The sequence below is a fragment of the Notolabrus celidotus genome, chromosome 4 (genome assembly GCF_009762535.1).
Source record: "Notolabrus celidotus isolate fNotCel1 chromosome 4, fNotCel1.pri, whole genome shotgun sequence".
Lineage (NCBI taxonomy): Eukaryota > Metazoa > Chordata > Actinopteri > Labriformes > Labridae > Notolabrus > Notolabrus celidotus.
The window spans coordinates 6,067,001-6,082,331 of record NC_048275.1 but is presented as its reverse complement, the minus strand read 5'-3'; the positions used below and the strand labels follow the sequence as shown (position 1 = coordinate 6,082,331).

The 15,331-nt window shown below is 46.5% G+C and overlaps 2 protein-coding genes across 2 annotated transcripts in view; both read right to left on the bottom strand.

The window, feature by feature from the left end:
- The window catches only part of LOC117811970, a 57,412-nt gene extending 44,080 nt beyond the window's left edge, over positions 1–13,332 (bottom strand). Inside the window, exons 1-9 of the mRNA XM_034682479.1 lie at positions 12,534–13,332; positions 12,069–12,158; positions 11,134–11,277; positions 5,532–5,678; positions 5,223–5,414; positions 2,423–2,506; positions 2,088–2,206; positions 1,895–2,009; positions 1,737–1,814 (exon numbers count right to left, since the gene is read on the bottom strand). Coding sequence (XP_034538370.1) covers positions 1,737–1,814; positions 1,895–2,009; positions 2,088–2,206; positions 2,423–2,506; positions 5,223–5,414; positions 5,532–5,678; positions 11,134–11,277; positions 12,069–12,158; positions 12,534–13,022 — 1,458 coding nt within the window. The 5' untranslated portion in view covers positions 13,023–13,332. The remainder of the gene's footprint in view (positions 1–1,736; positions 1,815–1,894; positions 2,010–2,087; positions 2,207–2,422; positions 2,507–5,222; positions 5,415–5,531; positions 5,679–11,133; positions 11,278–12,068; positions 12,159–12,533) is intronic.
- Positions 13,149–13,376, bottom strand: LOC117811971 (protein myomixer-like). The gene has a single exon (XM_034682481.1). It carries the CDS (start codon positions 13,374–13,376, stop codon positions 13,149–13,151), a length of 228 nt encoding a protein of 75 aa, XP_034538372.1.
- Positions 13,377–15,331: the final 1,955 nt, after the last annotated feature.

The following is a 15,331-nucleotide window of genomic DNA, read 5'->3' as shown; positions in this document are numbered from 1 at the left end:
AAACTGTTCTGAGGGGGTAGGTGTCAGAACACATGATTGACATCTCGCTTTTGAAACACCCTTTTTTTTGGCTGTTTTCATTGCAAATAATCACATTGTGCGATAAATCTAAATGTTAAAAGACGACAGGATGAGGTTATTGTCTGAAAACACTTATTTTGCATGGATAGGACAAGAGATGAGAGGTATCACTTTATCAGAATCGATACAAGCTAAAAGTTCCTCACAGCAGCTTTAAATAAAGAAATGTGACATCAAAAACAGAGTCTGACTCACAGCCTGAATAACTTAATTCCTCTGTATGCTCGAGTGTAGGCGGTGGGCGACATCGCTTCAAATTTATATCACACATCTGCGATAACGACATTTCAGTCAGGACCACGCTCCTCAGAAGAGTGAATTATTAACATTCAATTGGTCATATTTGGTGGTATGGTTCTGTTCTAGGAGCTCCCTGCCCTTCCATGTGCCGACGTGGAAAGCAAAAGCCTGAGGCAGGGAGAGCACACCTCCCCTCTCTTCCATGTCTAAACCATAGACTGTATAAAATATGGACGTAGTATCCGTGATGTCACCCATCTGTTTCTGAAGCACTGTTTTGAGGCCAATCGGCGGCGACGGCCATATTGCTGCTGTCGAGCGAGTGTGATGTAAAGAGGCGGGCTTTGAGCCTCCTAGCCAACAGCTACAGTGTTCCCGCCTGTCAATCAAGTCAGCTGTGCCTCTCATTGGAAGACTTGTAATCTCAACATCTTCAAAATTGCAGCATTAGAAAAAAATTCATCCCCCTTCAGTGTGTGCCGATTGAGAAATGAGCTATCCAGACTACATTAGTCTTTTGAACCAGGCTGTAAACATGTTTATTTCTGCTGTAAAGATCGTCTTTGTTGAATTGGTGTGTATGTGGTTTCCTCAAGCGGATCCTTGATGAACTGCACTTTTTTTTTTGGTCTCATATTTTTAGACCAGAGGTTGCCGCTTGGTGCAGACATGGAAAGCCAAGGCAGGGAGAGCAGCAGCAAAACTGTTCTCCATGTCTGATTGTCTCACCGCAGTATGACTTATATTTTTAGAAACTGTTGCACGTTTTCTTCTTCTTTTACTATTTAATGCAGTTAGTGGAGAGCTTCCAGACGCACTACTGCCACCGTCTGGTGGGGGTACCATACTAAAAAAACAAGCGGCAACCTCCGGTCTCAAAATATGAAGCCCATGTGAAAGTGCTAAAAACTGCAGTTCATCGAGAATCCACTTGAGGCTGACTGCAGAAACACCAGAAACCACATACACACCAATTCAAAAGAGACGATCTTTGCAGCATTAATAAACATGTTTACAGCCTGGTTCAAAAAACGGCTTGGATCTACGTAGCTAATCTCTCTATCGGCACACACTGTATGGGGGGGTGAATTTTTTTTTAACCCGACGGTTCAGAAGATATTAAGATTACAAGTTTTGCCCAAATAAGGACATGACTGACTTGACTGACAGGCGGGAACACATATCTGTTGGCTAGGAGGCTCAAACCCCGCCTCTTTACCTCACAGTAAGTTTGGGAGTTCAGTATTTCCAATATGGCTGCCGCCAATGATTGGCTTCAAAACAGCGCTCAGGAACAGATGGGTGATGTCACAGATACTACGTCCATTATTTATAAAGTGTATGGTAAAAACTCAGGAAAAGTGCTCTATCTAAGACGAGATAACATTCACATTAAGCTCACACTCGTCTCCTACCATGATCTGACTGGCGATGTCTCGTATCTCTCGGTCGCCTAAGCTGTCCAGCTCTTTGGATGCAGGTATGCTCTTCTTCTGAAAGAGAGGACGAGCTCTGGTTAATGTGAGCGATACTAAATCCAACATCCAGGAGGAAGAGGAAGTCTTAATCTCACCATGTTATTGATGGCAAACAGCGTGTTCTCAGCCTGTTGGTAGAACGAGGACACCTCCAGGGCCAGCTGCAGATTCTCATGGTAGTGTTTGAGGTGAGTCTGCACCTTCAGCCACCTGCACAGTGAAACAAGGTCACGTCTCCAACGTATCTTCAGATTGATGATGTATCACACGGCGTACCGGTAAGCCTACATTTTATTGATGTGCTTCCTCTTGCTGGAGATGTTCTTTCCATCTGTCTTCCCTTGTTTCTCCAGCTTCAGGGCCAACTGGTTGATCTCCTCGTGGAGGTTTCTGTAGAGCTGCTCGTCCTGCAGAGAAACAGAGCAACACGCTCCAAGTATGACTTCAGCTGTCTTTACCATGCACCCTGGGAGATAAATTACAACGCAGCCGTAAATAAAGGGCCTGGAAAAACTCTGCAGAGTCGTAACCATTAACATATGGAGATGTGTGTTTTGTTAACCCCGTGTTCTGCGTGTGTGTAATGTGCATCATTAATACTCGCTCCTTTTACCAAAGCTCACCTGTTTCAGATCCAGAATCCTCCGAGTCAGCTGCATTTTGTCAACGTGTTCCCCGAGGACGCTCACCAGAGACTGCTCCTCTTCCTGCCGGGCACACGTAAAAGTCAGCGTTTATCATCTCCACGTATAAAACCGTCCATTGTTTCTTTTCAGAGGCTGAGACATGTTTCAGAAGCTGAGCAGAGAGAGCCGACAGCGTCAGGAGAGGAGCTTTAAACTAACACAGGACGCTTCCTGCAGACTTCATAACCAGCGTCCTCCATTTTGTTCCCACAGCTCCATTATCAATCATCAGCTCCCCTGTGCCAGACGCAAACATGAGCCCGGAGATAAACACAGGCCTGAATCACTCCATCGCGTTCTGATAATGACAGGCAGATGTTTTACAGCAGGAACAATATACAAACAAGAGATGTCTTCAGGACACGGAGCTAATTTCCCTCCATTAGAGTTTCACGTTAGCTTGACAGCTGCTGATTAGAGCGGTCTGTCAGCTTCAATCTGCTGCTCTGCTAACTGATGCTGGTGTGAAGAGGAAGAGTCACAGAGAGAGGCTTTAAGGAGCAGAGACACACGTCCAAATAGAGGAGGAAGAAGAGGAGGGTTTAACTTTGAGTTAGAAGAAACCACATCACAGGAAGGACAGGAGAACCTCACAGGAACCGGTCTGAGAAGAAGCTCAGCGGCTCTGCTTTCTGATGAACTCAGGGGAACTAAAGTGACCCTGAAGCTTCTCCAGCTTCTTTACTGCTCAACAGAGAGCGACTGACATGTTTTATAAAGGACTGGATGAAAACAAGAAGATAACCAATTAACTGTCTTTAATTTTACACCTCTGCTATCCTGGGCCACAGCCTCGTCACCTCCTTGCATCAATTAGTGTACCTCACTCCTCTTCGGTGCCCCTAACAAATCCCTCCATAAGCTTCAACTGGTCCAGAATTCTGCAGCACCGCATCATCACTAGAACCCCCCTCCTCTCCTTTCACCACATCACCCCCCGTCCTCCAGCAGCTTCACTGGCTCCCGGTCAAATTCAGAATCACCTTCAAAATCCTCCTGTATACATTCAAGGCCATCCACAACCTCGCCTCCTCTCGCTCCCTCAGGTCTTCCTCCTACCCTCCACCTGTCTGTGCCCTCTGCCCGTCTCAGCACCATGGGGAGCAGAGCGACTGAAAGCTCTGCTCTCAAAACTCTGGAACTCACTCCCACCAGACATCAGAAATATTGACTCACTACCCCTCTTCAAATCAAAACTCAAAACTGACCTGTTGCAAGCTGCATTCTCTGTTTAATTCCACAGTTTTACAAATATGTGTTTTTAAAGGTGCTTTATAAATAAAGTTATTATTATTATTGTAGAAAATCCCCCCTCCTCTTCAGCTCTCCCTGGCCTGCTCACCTGCTGCCTGAGTGGGAGGAGCTCCAGAGCTCATAAAGGACAGCCAGCAGCCACCTTTTGTGAGAACAATGGAGCTGGCTGCTGGCCGTATAACCTCTATCTCCACAACATGAGCAACTGTGTCTTTGAGCTGTGAGTTTTCCTTTGTTTAAAGTGTGTAGTGTCTTAGTTTGCCTTATTTACAGTTGTTAAGTTTGTTGGAAGGAATAACTATCATGATTTATGTACCTTTGTTTGATCATTTCCAACAGACGAAACCAGTTGAAACAGTTATAATAAATATTCTTTGGACTGGAAGCTCGTCTCATCGTCCTCTGTCCTTGCAGACAGCCCATTGAGTTGGTCAATCCACATTGCACTAGCACCCTTACCATACTATATTTTTCAGTTGTTATTATTAGAACTGTTCCTCACTGAGCTGATTTCTACACCCCAGCAGAGTTTACGTTAGCCAGCAAATACTGGCTACTGTAAACTCTAGTGTTATGTATGTTATGTATGTTGGACCGGTTTCACATGCCGTTGTCTGACATATAGAGATACCATCAGCCAAACCGTCCAGCAGGAATATATACCAAATTGGTCCGAATGTAGGACAGGTTTTTCCCCCTTTTATAGTGCATGTGGAAAAGTGGACTAGTCTCATATTTGGGGTCTACACTTTTCTCCATATATCCAATGCTTCACTGAACCATGCACAGAGGTTACATTCAAAGAAACATGCCTTAAAATAAATAATACAGAGTTCTGATTTATTGCACCATGCTGTCAACATTAAAATAATGACTTTCCTTGCGAGCTGAGGAGAAGGAGGCAAGGATGACGTGCTGGTACTGAGGTGCAAGCTAAAAAAGATGACATGGACCTGTCCTTATGGGGAATGTAAGATCTATCTAGGATAAGGTGGACCAGCTAACCCAGCACCAGAGGGAATACTGGCAGAGTAGCATCATGCTAACAGAGCTAACACCGGACACCAACGCCACATTGGAAGGATTTCACCTGCTGTGGGCGGACAGGATACAGGAGAGCAAGACTGAACACACTGATGAAGAAGACCAGCTCAGTCCTGGACCCTGTGGAGGTGGTGGCTGATAGGAGGATTATGGCCAAGCTGTCGTCTCTGATGGACATTTATTTTTCTATAAATTCTTTTACTGTACACATTGTTGTTTGCTGCTGTAACTCCATGAATTCCCCCGTTGTGGGACACATAAAGGAGTATCTTTTCTTATCTTATCTTATCCTGCAGGATTGTTGCAAAGTAACACTGCAAATGTTCCTCTCACTCCTTCAGCAACACTGTGTTTGTAAAATAGTCAAACCTCCTGATGCATGTGGACCCACTTTGACTCCTGATACTGCAGAAGAAGAAGAAGAGCTGATCGTTGTTACCTTCTCTTTAATCCACGCCTCCAGTTTGTCCACCTTCCTGTTGAACTCCTGCAGGTTTTTGGCTCCACCCAGCGCCCGGGTCTGGTTGGCGGCGGTCTGTTTCAGCGTGTGCCACTGGTCCCTGAGCTGTCCGAGCTGCTTCCTCACCAGCTCAGAGGACGGGTTCAGCTTACAGACCAGCTGCTCGCCCATCTTTGAATCACAGAGACATTAAAGTGAGTCCTCAGCTTGGATCAGGCTGTCAGAGGATAACTATCAGCCATGTGCTGTTCAGTAAAAGTCTGCCTCCATGCTGACTCTCTTCCTCACCTGGTTGAGCTGGATCAAGGTGTTCTCGAAGTCTTTGAGGTCTCTCTGGAGCGTCTGCGAGGCCTCCTCCCAGTCCTGCAGGGGGCAGCGCTGAATGTTGCAGCCGTCCTTCAGGTCCTGCAGCTTCCCTTTGATCCAGGACTCAGCCTGCGTCACAAACACAGAGGGACATGTTGAAAAGATGCTGCAGACACGACCTGGAGGGGATGCACACTGACTTATCCTTAGGATCTTTAATCTGTCATGGACACAGCTTTTTAATCTTGAAAGCAGCAAGGGATGATGTTTTTATATCCACACTTTTATTCAGTTTGACTCTTAAACCACTCGAGTGAAAACTGTGAGATAAATTAAGCTTTGGTGCACGAAATGATAAAAGAAATCAATGATTTTGAGGAGGGTGGGGTTGGAAAAATGTCACTGAGACTTAGCAAGCTTTCATCAATCAACAAAGTCTGTGAACTTTTTTCTGTTCATTAGCAAAAGACTCAAAATAAATCAATGCACAAATAACTTCATTGAACGATGACAGATAGAGGGAGATGAAGAGAGAGAGAGATGATAGTGGGGAGACGAATAGTAGTAGTTGTAGCAGCTGGAGTCTGGCACGTCCACAGCAGCAGAGATCCAGAGGAACCTACGAGACAAGGGAGCTCAGGGACTCCAGAAAGGTCTATGGTTAGGAACTTTAATGGGACAGGAAGAGTTACAGTAAGAGACAAGGAGAGAGGAGCTAAGGAGAGAGAGGAGATAAGGAGAGAGGAGATAAGGAAAGAGGAGATAAGGAGAGAGGAGCTGAGGAGAGAGCATCTAAAGAGAAAGGAGATAAGGAGAGAGGAGATAAAGAGAGAGGCGATAAGGAAAGAGGAGATAAGGAGAGAGGAGATAAGGATAGAGGAGCTGAGGAGAGAGCATCTAAAGAGAAAGGAGATAAGGAGAGAGGAGATAAGGAGAGAGGCGATAAGGAGAGAAGAGAATGAGAGAGGAGCTGAGGAGAGAGAATCTAAGGAGAGAGGAGATAAGGAGAGAGGAGATAAGGAGAGAGAGGAGATAAGGAGAGAGGAGATAAGGGAAGAGGAGATAAGGAAAGAGGAGATAAGGAGAGAGGAGATAAGGAGAGAGGAGCTGAGGAGAGAGCATCTAAAGAGAAAGGAGATAAGGAGAGAGGAGATAAGGAGAGAGGCGATAAGGAGAGAAGAGACAATGAGAGAGGAGACAATGAGAGAGGAGCTGAGGAGAGAGAATCTAAGGAGAGAGGAGATGAGGAGATGAGGAGAGAGGAGATCCAGAGGAACCTACGAGACAAGGGAGCTCAGGGACTCCAGAAAGGTCTATGGTTAGTAACTTTAATGGGACAGGAAGAGTTAAAGTAAGAGACAGGCAGAGAGAGGAGAGAGAGGGAAAGACAGGATCCCAGTGTGTCAGTCTAAGCCTATAGCAGCATAACTAAGAGCTGGTCCAAGCCTGATCCAGCTCTAACTATAAGCTTTATCAAAAAGGAAAGTTTGAAGCCGACTCTTAAAAGTAGAGAGGGTGTCTGCTTCCCGGACCCTGACTGGTAGATGATTCCAAAGGAGAGGTGCCTGATAACTGAAGGCTCTACCTCCCATACTACTTTTAGAGACATGCTCTCTCTTCATAGTTCCATAAACAGATGCCTCCTACAGATTTACATGCATCAATAATAAAACAACAAAGATCTTCCTCCACTGCGTACCTGTCTTGCAGGACGAGCTGACGGCTGCTCTGATTGGCTGCTTCAACATAACGAGAGGTAACGTTTCTCATGAGAACGTGTTGAATATTTTCTGACATGCTTTATGGTATTTATTGTGTAAACAATTAGAGGGCCGGTTCGTATGTAACCTGATGGACCTGATCTAATGAAACATCAACATTAACATGAGTTCTTTATTTATCAGTCTTTGCAGCCAGCTGATTTATTATTTACTCAGAAAGGTAAAGCTGCAGTGTTTGCATGAAAGGTCCACTCAGAGCTGGTCCACCGTGGAGTTCAGGGGTGTGAGATATTCTCAGCGTGACTGAACGATCCTCGGAGGTGTTGGTCACGGTCTTCTTCTGCTGATCAGGAGAGCCAACACACACTTCCTCCTCTGACTCTGAGTAACTCGGACGCTTTGTTCTCTTGCAGAGAGAAGAAGTTTGTCTTGGCGTTGCTGAGGATCTGCACACCAGGTGGTCGGAGTCACAAAGTGCATGTTTGTTTTCTGAATCGAGCCACAAACGGATTAATGCATCAGCTTCCTCTCGTCTGAGCGGACTCGTGAGTCACTCTGATGGAAACAGAGCGTTTGTATTTTCTGCAGAACGTTGAATAACAGTTCAGCATGCTTTAAGTCATTAGCACGTTACATCAAAGCATCGCAGCTTCAGTATGAAGACAGACTCTGCAGAGGAGAGGTGACATCACGTCTTAATCTCAGAGCGGCAGGTCGTTAACTTTACGACCCCCCAGAGCAGACGAGGTATTTCTGCTCCGACAGACGGAAAAGAGAGCTTCCTATCTCCATCGCTGTAATGACCTCACACAGGAAGTCTACGATTCGCTTGTTTCTTCCTGTCTGCGCTGCACAACAATCGTCCGTTTATCAACGGCTGATGAATGCCGCTCAGATCGTATCGCTTGCTTTTTAAAAAGTCTGTGCAGAGAGGAACAAAGCGAGCAGCCAAAACAGACCAAGGTCAACTTTGTGATTTCAATCTGAGAGCTGAAAACAAACGAGGGCGAGAGTCAGCTTCAGAGAGAGTCTGATGGAGGGGCTCGTCTCTCCAGCTTCAAAGAGTCATCTGACTTAAAAACAAAGACGTGGCTCAGACATGTTGACACTTGATAACACGTTAAAGACAAAGCAGGATTCTCTCCCCTCCTGTAACTCGGCCCTGAGTGACTGTGGGAGTGGAGCTCTCTATCATGGAAACGAGCTGCTGAAAGGAGAGATGTTTTGCAGAGCAGATGGCTCTCGGTGCAGCAGTGCAGCCGTGCAGCCGTGCAGCGTCTCCATGTGCTGACCTGCTTTGCTCCCCGAGCCTGAAACATCAGAGGCCTTTTAAAAGCCTCTCTCTGGAAAGCTCACTTCCACTTCACCGCCGTGTAAAAACACTTTTTCATCAGCGATAGCAGTCGACCGAGTCGCTGTAAAACAAGCAGGTCCCCAGGTTCTCTGGCCTCGGGCTGTTTAGAGTCAAACACTGAGCTGGTTCCCCCTAAAGGAACCGATACGTGAGCTCCACTTAAGAGCAGAGGGGCTGCTCAGCTTGTTAACATTAACGACGTGCTGCAGGCCTGTTCTCAACACATACATCAGACATTTCCTTCAGCTCACACGTTCAAAATTAATTCCTACAACTGGAAGAAAGCAGTTTATCATGTGGAGAAAACAAGCAGGACAAAATGTCCCCGAGCCGAACTCTGAGAAAAATGTCCCGGTGCGTCGGGGGGGACGCAGCGATGAGATAACGCAGCCAGTTGTGCTGCTTGGCTGAGCCTCTCCGGGCCATAGGCGTGAAGAGACGGAGCCAAACAATGATCTCATCCCTAAATAATTGCTTCACTTGTGGCGGCTTCCCCTCCCTCTGCTCTCTGCAGAACACAGCTCGCACAGTTCTCCGGACAGAATAAGAACCAGTTCATATTTTCTCCTCCTCCTCCTCCTCCTCCTCCTCCTCCTCCTCCTCTTCGGGTCATGCGACAGGCAGCTTCCTCTCTGATCTCATCTCGTCAGTGGAGCTCTCTGCGTTTCAGATAAAGCCGCTCCAGCTTCTTGTCTTTCAGCATTATTTACATGAGAGGAGATGAGAGGCTCAGATTAATGTGGATTAATTTTGCAATGATTTGAAACATGGCCTGCGTGTTCTGGACGAGCGGGTCGGAAAAATGTTCACCATCCTCGAACATTTGAGGAGTTTCCAAACATGAGGAAACACAAAGTGGAAAAAGTGAAGCCAGAGTTTTGAGCAGATGGAGTTCAAGCTCTGGAGTGATGGAGGCAGGTATCTGCTTTTACCTCCAACATTCAAAAACACAAATATCTCCACGTAGGAAGAGAGAGCAAATCTCTCTACACTGCCTCCCCATAAAACCTAGACTAGAATTTAAAATCCTTCTTCTGACCTACAAAGCTCTTAATGATCAGACACCTTCATATCTTAAAGAGCTCATAGTGCCCTATTACCCCTCTAGAACACTACGCTCCCAACATGCAGGCCTGCTCATCGTACCTAAAGTCTCTAAAAGTAGTATGGGAGGTAGAGCCTTCAGTTATCAGGCCCCTCTCCTTTGGAATCATCCACCAGTCAGGGTCCGGGAGGCAGACACCCTCTCTACTTTTAAGAGTAGGCTTCAAACTTTCCTTTTTGATAAAGCTTATAGTTAGAGCTGGATCAGGCTTAGACCAGATCTTAGTTATGCTGCTATAGACTTAGACTGCTAAAGGCTCAGACTGCTATAGGCTTAGAATGCTATAGGCTCAGGATGTTATAGGCTTAGACTGCTATAGGCTCAGACTACTATAGGCTTAGACTGCTATCAGTTTAGAGTGCTAAAGGCTGAGACTGCTATAAGCTTAGACCGCTATAGGCTCAGACTGCTACAGACTCAGACTTCTATTGGCTCAGACTGCTATAGGCTCAGACTGCTATAGGCTTAGACTGCTATAGGTTCAGACTGCTATAGGTTTAGACTGCTATAGGCTCAGACTGCTATAGGCTCAGACTGCTATATGCTCAGACTGCTATGGGCGTAGACTGCTATAGGCTCAGACTGCTATAGGCTCAGACTGCTACAGGCTCAGACTGCTATAGGCTTAGACTGCTATAAGTTAGAGTGATATAGGCTTAGACTGCTATAAGTTTAGACTGTTATAGGCTTAGACTGCTATAGACTCAGACTGCTAAAGGCTCAGACTGCTATAGGCTTAGACTGCTATAGGCTTATAGTGCGAAAGTTTAGACTACTATAGGCTCAGACTGCTTTAGGCTTAGACTGCTATAGGCTTAGACTTTTATAGGCTCAGACTGCTATAGGCTTAGACTGCTATGGGCTTAGACTGCTATAGCCTCATACTGCTATAGGCTTAGACTGCTATAGGCTCAGACTGCTATAGGCTTAGACTGCTATGGGCTTAGACTGCTATAGGCTCAGACTGCTATAGGCTTAGACTGCTATAGCCTCATACTGCTATAGGCTTAGACTGCTATAGGCTCAGACTGCTATAGGCTTAGACTGTTATAGGCTCAGACTGCTATAGGCTTAGACTGCTGTAGGCTTAGACTGATATAGGCTTAGACTGATATAGGCTTAGACTGCTATAGGCTTAGACTGCTGTAGGCTTAGACTGATATAGGCTTAGACTGATATAGGCTTAGACTGCTATAGGCTTAGACTGCTGTAGGCTTAGACTGATATAGGCTCAGACTGCTATAGGTATAAACTGCTATGGGAACAGACACACTGGAATCCTGTTTTAAAAACAGGCTCATACTTCAGCTGTGATGTATTCCAGCCTGGACTCTAAACTGTCTCTGCAGGAAACTCACCACAAACACTTCTACTGCTCCAGAGTGAATCTGGTATTTGTCTTACCTGCTGCACCTCTTTGTTGAAGAGCGAGTTGCGCTGAGTGAAGAAGTCACTCTGAGATGAAACAGCTGCTGAAGCTTCGCTCTGCGTGTGCAGGTGACTCTCTCTCCTCTGAGGCTCCTTCCTCTGAGATTCAGGAGCTGAAACCTGCGTGAGTGAAAAACACAAGAGGAGACGGAGTCAGCGTTTAGCAGCATTGACACTTTTTAATGGAAGTCTAAACAACAGGTGAAGCTACACAGACACAAAGAGAGGATGTGTCAGGTCAGTAACACCTTTATTTAAACCTGCAGAGTCACTAAAGGTCGCTCTGAGTTGAGATGAACACTGTGGGCTAATGCAGTCAGGAAACATCTGTGCTCATGAAGGAAGCTGCACAGAGACGCTCATGTGTGTTTTAAAGGATCATGCTCAGTCTGCACAGGTAAACACACCATCACTGTTTAAAGGAAGCATTAAGGTGGAGGAGAGTCGAAGGTGAAGTAGAAGCGTGTTTCTCTCTGAGAGGGGAAATGAGGCCGCTGCTGTCAGTGTTATCCTGTCTGACGCTCCAACACGAGGCTTCTCTTAACACCATCCCTGACCTCATGTTTTCCAGAGAGTCTCTCTCACACCCACTCACGACTCCTGACTCTAAACAACACACGCCGTCCTCTTCTTCACTCTGGAACAACAGGCTGTGTGAGGCGTTCAAAGACACGCTGCTCTCTCCACCTCTCTGTGAGTTAACCTCTGATTTAATAAAGTTTGCTCAGTTTGGCCGACACGGAGCATGACCTCATCACCTCCATGACTCCACAGCTTCACAGCAACACATCTGTTTCATGAAGCATGCACAAACTGCTTTATTAACAACAAAGCCTCTCACTTTAGGTTGAATATAAAACTTATAAACTTTTAATTTAAAGATAAAGAATGTTAGATATCAGGCATCCTACCCGCTGCTCAGGATCGTCTCCGTTCAGGGTCACTCTAGTTTGTCCCTGCGTCGGCTGAAATCCATCACTGCTTTCTTTTTTCAATAAAACCTTAAAGAAAAAGAGTAAAAATGAGACTTTAGTGCTCAGAATAATCCAGGAGTAAGACTTTAAAAGCTTTAAAGGACTTAGAATCACAGCAGCATGCAAAAACATGCATATTTCAGCTTTAAAATCAAATATCTGAATCTGCTTTTGATCCCTAACTCCATTTATAGAGAGAAGTATTACTATAACAAAAACAGGAAATGATTGTCTGATGCAGGAATGACTTTAAAGATGCAGTCAGTGTTTTTCATACTGCTCGTCTACAGTGTGTTTAACAGCGTCTTACTTTAAACATCCCTCCCTGTGTGATGACTGATCCTCTCTTGGATGCTGAGGCGTCCGTGTCTATCAGATCTATATGTTTCAAGCGATCCCTACCTTAAACTGAGAGCTGGGTTTGCTCTCACAGCTCACTCCTACGATCCTGGGCAGCTGAGGATCCGACGAGCTGCTGACGTTGTTGTTGTTGTTGTTGTTCTCAGACCCCCTGATCAAGCACCGTGCAGGTCCAGCAGACACCTTGTTCTCTGATCTTTCCCTGCTCCCAGAGATCGTGATCTTCTTGATGGATCTGGAGACGGCAGACGGAAGAAGGGAGACGTTCTGGTTCAGCTGGTCCTCTGCCGCCATGTCCTCCTGGTCCTGCTTGATGGGAGAAGCCGGTTTCACGATGGGCGAGACGAGGTGCGCGCAGACCTGAGACCGGCTGAGGTAGAGCGAGTTCAGGTTGTGCTGGAGGTTGCAGTTATCCAGACTCTGGCTCTGGAGGAAGCTCTGCGTAAAGTCCTGACACTTTGGCACAGCCGGGACCGAGAGCCGCGTCCCGATGGTGAAGGGCTGGACCTTCCTCACGATGCTCTCAGACATTTCCAGAGTTCAGAATCAACACAAATCAAAGTCCAGACAGAGTCTCACATCCCTCAGAGTGTCCGGTCCTCTCTCTCTCTCTCTGCAGAGTCCAGACCAGCAAAGAGGGTGAGCACAGAGCTGAGCTCAGTTCTCCACCTTCTTGTGCATGTTGAGAATGCACAGCACGCAGCCCAGGACGGCTTCCTTGGACTCCTGGGATCGGACCCGGTCCCAGATGTGGCGCAGGGCTGTGCCGAGGTGGGCAGCGCCCGTTGAGAGGGTTCTCCGGAGGAACTGAGCCACCGAGCCGGCCAGTCTGCTACTGAAGAGCCTGATAAGCAGGGAGCGCAGCAAGAGGAAGACTGCTGGCATGCTGCCTGACGGAGCAGGGCGAGGAGGGAAAGAAAGGAGGAAGGAGGGGGAAAGAGGAGGGCTGGTTAGGATAGAGGATGAAGTCACCACCTCTCAACTTTCTCTCACTCTCTCTCTCTCTCTCTCTCTCTCTCTCTCTCTGGCTGTCAAAACTTCCCCTCTGCACCCGGACTGAAAAAACCGGCCCAGATAAGAGACAGCAGGAGCAAAGTTTGAATCACAGCTTCTCTCTCTGTGAGGTAATATCCTCAGAGTCACACACACACCTCTCTACCTCCGACTGAAGAGCAACAAACACTGAAGCGTTAGAGCAGCACACACATCTCTGATCTCTGAGCGTCTGAGGAGTGTGTGTGCACACTGAGAGAGAGAGAGACAGAGAGAGAGTGAGAGAGAGAGAGAGAGTGACCACCTCCTCTTCCTCAGAGGAGCAGCTGCTGCACAGGTTTCAGCTGAATGAAGCCTGTCGCTGCCATCACATGTGTGTGTGTGTGTGTGTGTGTGTGTGTGTGTGTGTGTGTGTGTGTGTGTGAGAGTGTGTGTGTGTGTCTGCATGTGTGTGTTAGGGTAAATAACAGCAGAGCAGATGATGACCCCCCCACCCCCACCCCCGCTCCCTGAAGGTGGCCAGGGTCCAGCCGAGCACATGTCGGGCTGACTGATGGGAGCGTCAGGAGGGAGAGAGAGAGAGAGAGAGAGAGAGAGAGAGAGAGAGAGAGAGAGAGAGAGAGAGAGAGAGAGAGAGAGAGAGAGGGAAATCTGCTCTCTTCCCTAAAAAGGAACTCTCACTCTTCAGTCTGCTGAACTCTGACTCGACCCCAGCACCTGGTCCCACGACTCCCAGAGTCCTCCAACCACGAAGCCCTGTCAGAGAGAGGAGACCAAGTTCCTAACCTGACCTTTTTACCCATATTTATTTAATAATATAAGAGAATGATTCATGATTTCCACTCTATTTCTTCTCTTTCACCCTCCTTCTGTCTCCTTTCTGCTGTTCTAACATCCTGTGTCATCCTGTTGTACCTTCTACCTATCCGGCTACTTCCTGTACCTTCATATCGTTGTGTTGTGTCCGGCTGTGTTCTCTGAGTTTCTTATTTGAATGCACATTTCTTTAAAGTTCTGTCCTTGCTCTGTTTTGAAGCTGCAAGAGAAGAAAGCAGTGATTACATAAAGATCTAGAGAAGGAAACTTAAACAGAGTCCTCTGACGTCTCCGTGCGACGCAGGAGGCCGTGCAGTCGATGACACTCTAAAAAGAGAGCTCTGGTTTCACCATGAAGTCATCGAAGGAAGAGTTTTAAAGTTCAGCAGCTTGAATCAGAGATCAGTTCAGAGCAGGCCGGGTGGTGTGGCTCACAGGAGGTGGACGGGTGGAGATCAAGGGCTAACTTTTAAATGTCACTGCCTCGTGTTGATGGTTTTTAAAAGGTGTGATTCATGTGAGCAGCGGGGACACTGAGGCACCGCTGAACACCCAGATGATGTAAAACTTTGTTAACTTTACTTATCAATCTTTATTTGTATAATCCCAACAAACATTATCCTCAGACTCTGTCCAAACAGAGCAGGTCTAGACCGGACTCTATGTTCTATTATTAACAAAGACCCAACATCAAGACTGGATAAGTTACACGCTAGCTTGAGTCACAGTCTAGAATAGTATAATTTAGGATGATATAAATGTTTTCATACATGATCAGTTATTTCTTCTGTTTAATCAGGAGCTCATTCAAACAGGAACCCTTTGAATCACTAAATTAGGGGTCGATTTTGACATGCAACACAAGGTGGCGCACTTCCTGTTGGGTGTAGGATGTGGGTGTAAGAGGATTTTTTGTAGGTCTTGATCTCAGAAATGTGCATAGAAGTTTGAATACATGTCGGTGATAAAAAGCTCTATGGGGAGGGTTATTTGAAACCTCTAGGGCGGCGCTATGGAGCAGATTTTTTAAG

What these genes read in the sequence shown, in the direction of transcription:
- LOC117811971 (XM_034682481.1), bottom strand. Translation starts at nt 13,376, where the DNA reads ATGCCAGCAGTCTTCCTCTTGCTGCGCTCCCTGCTTATCAGGCTCTTC.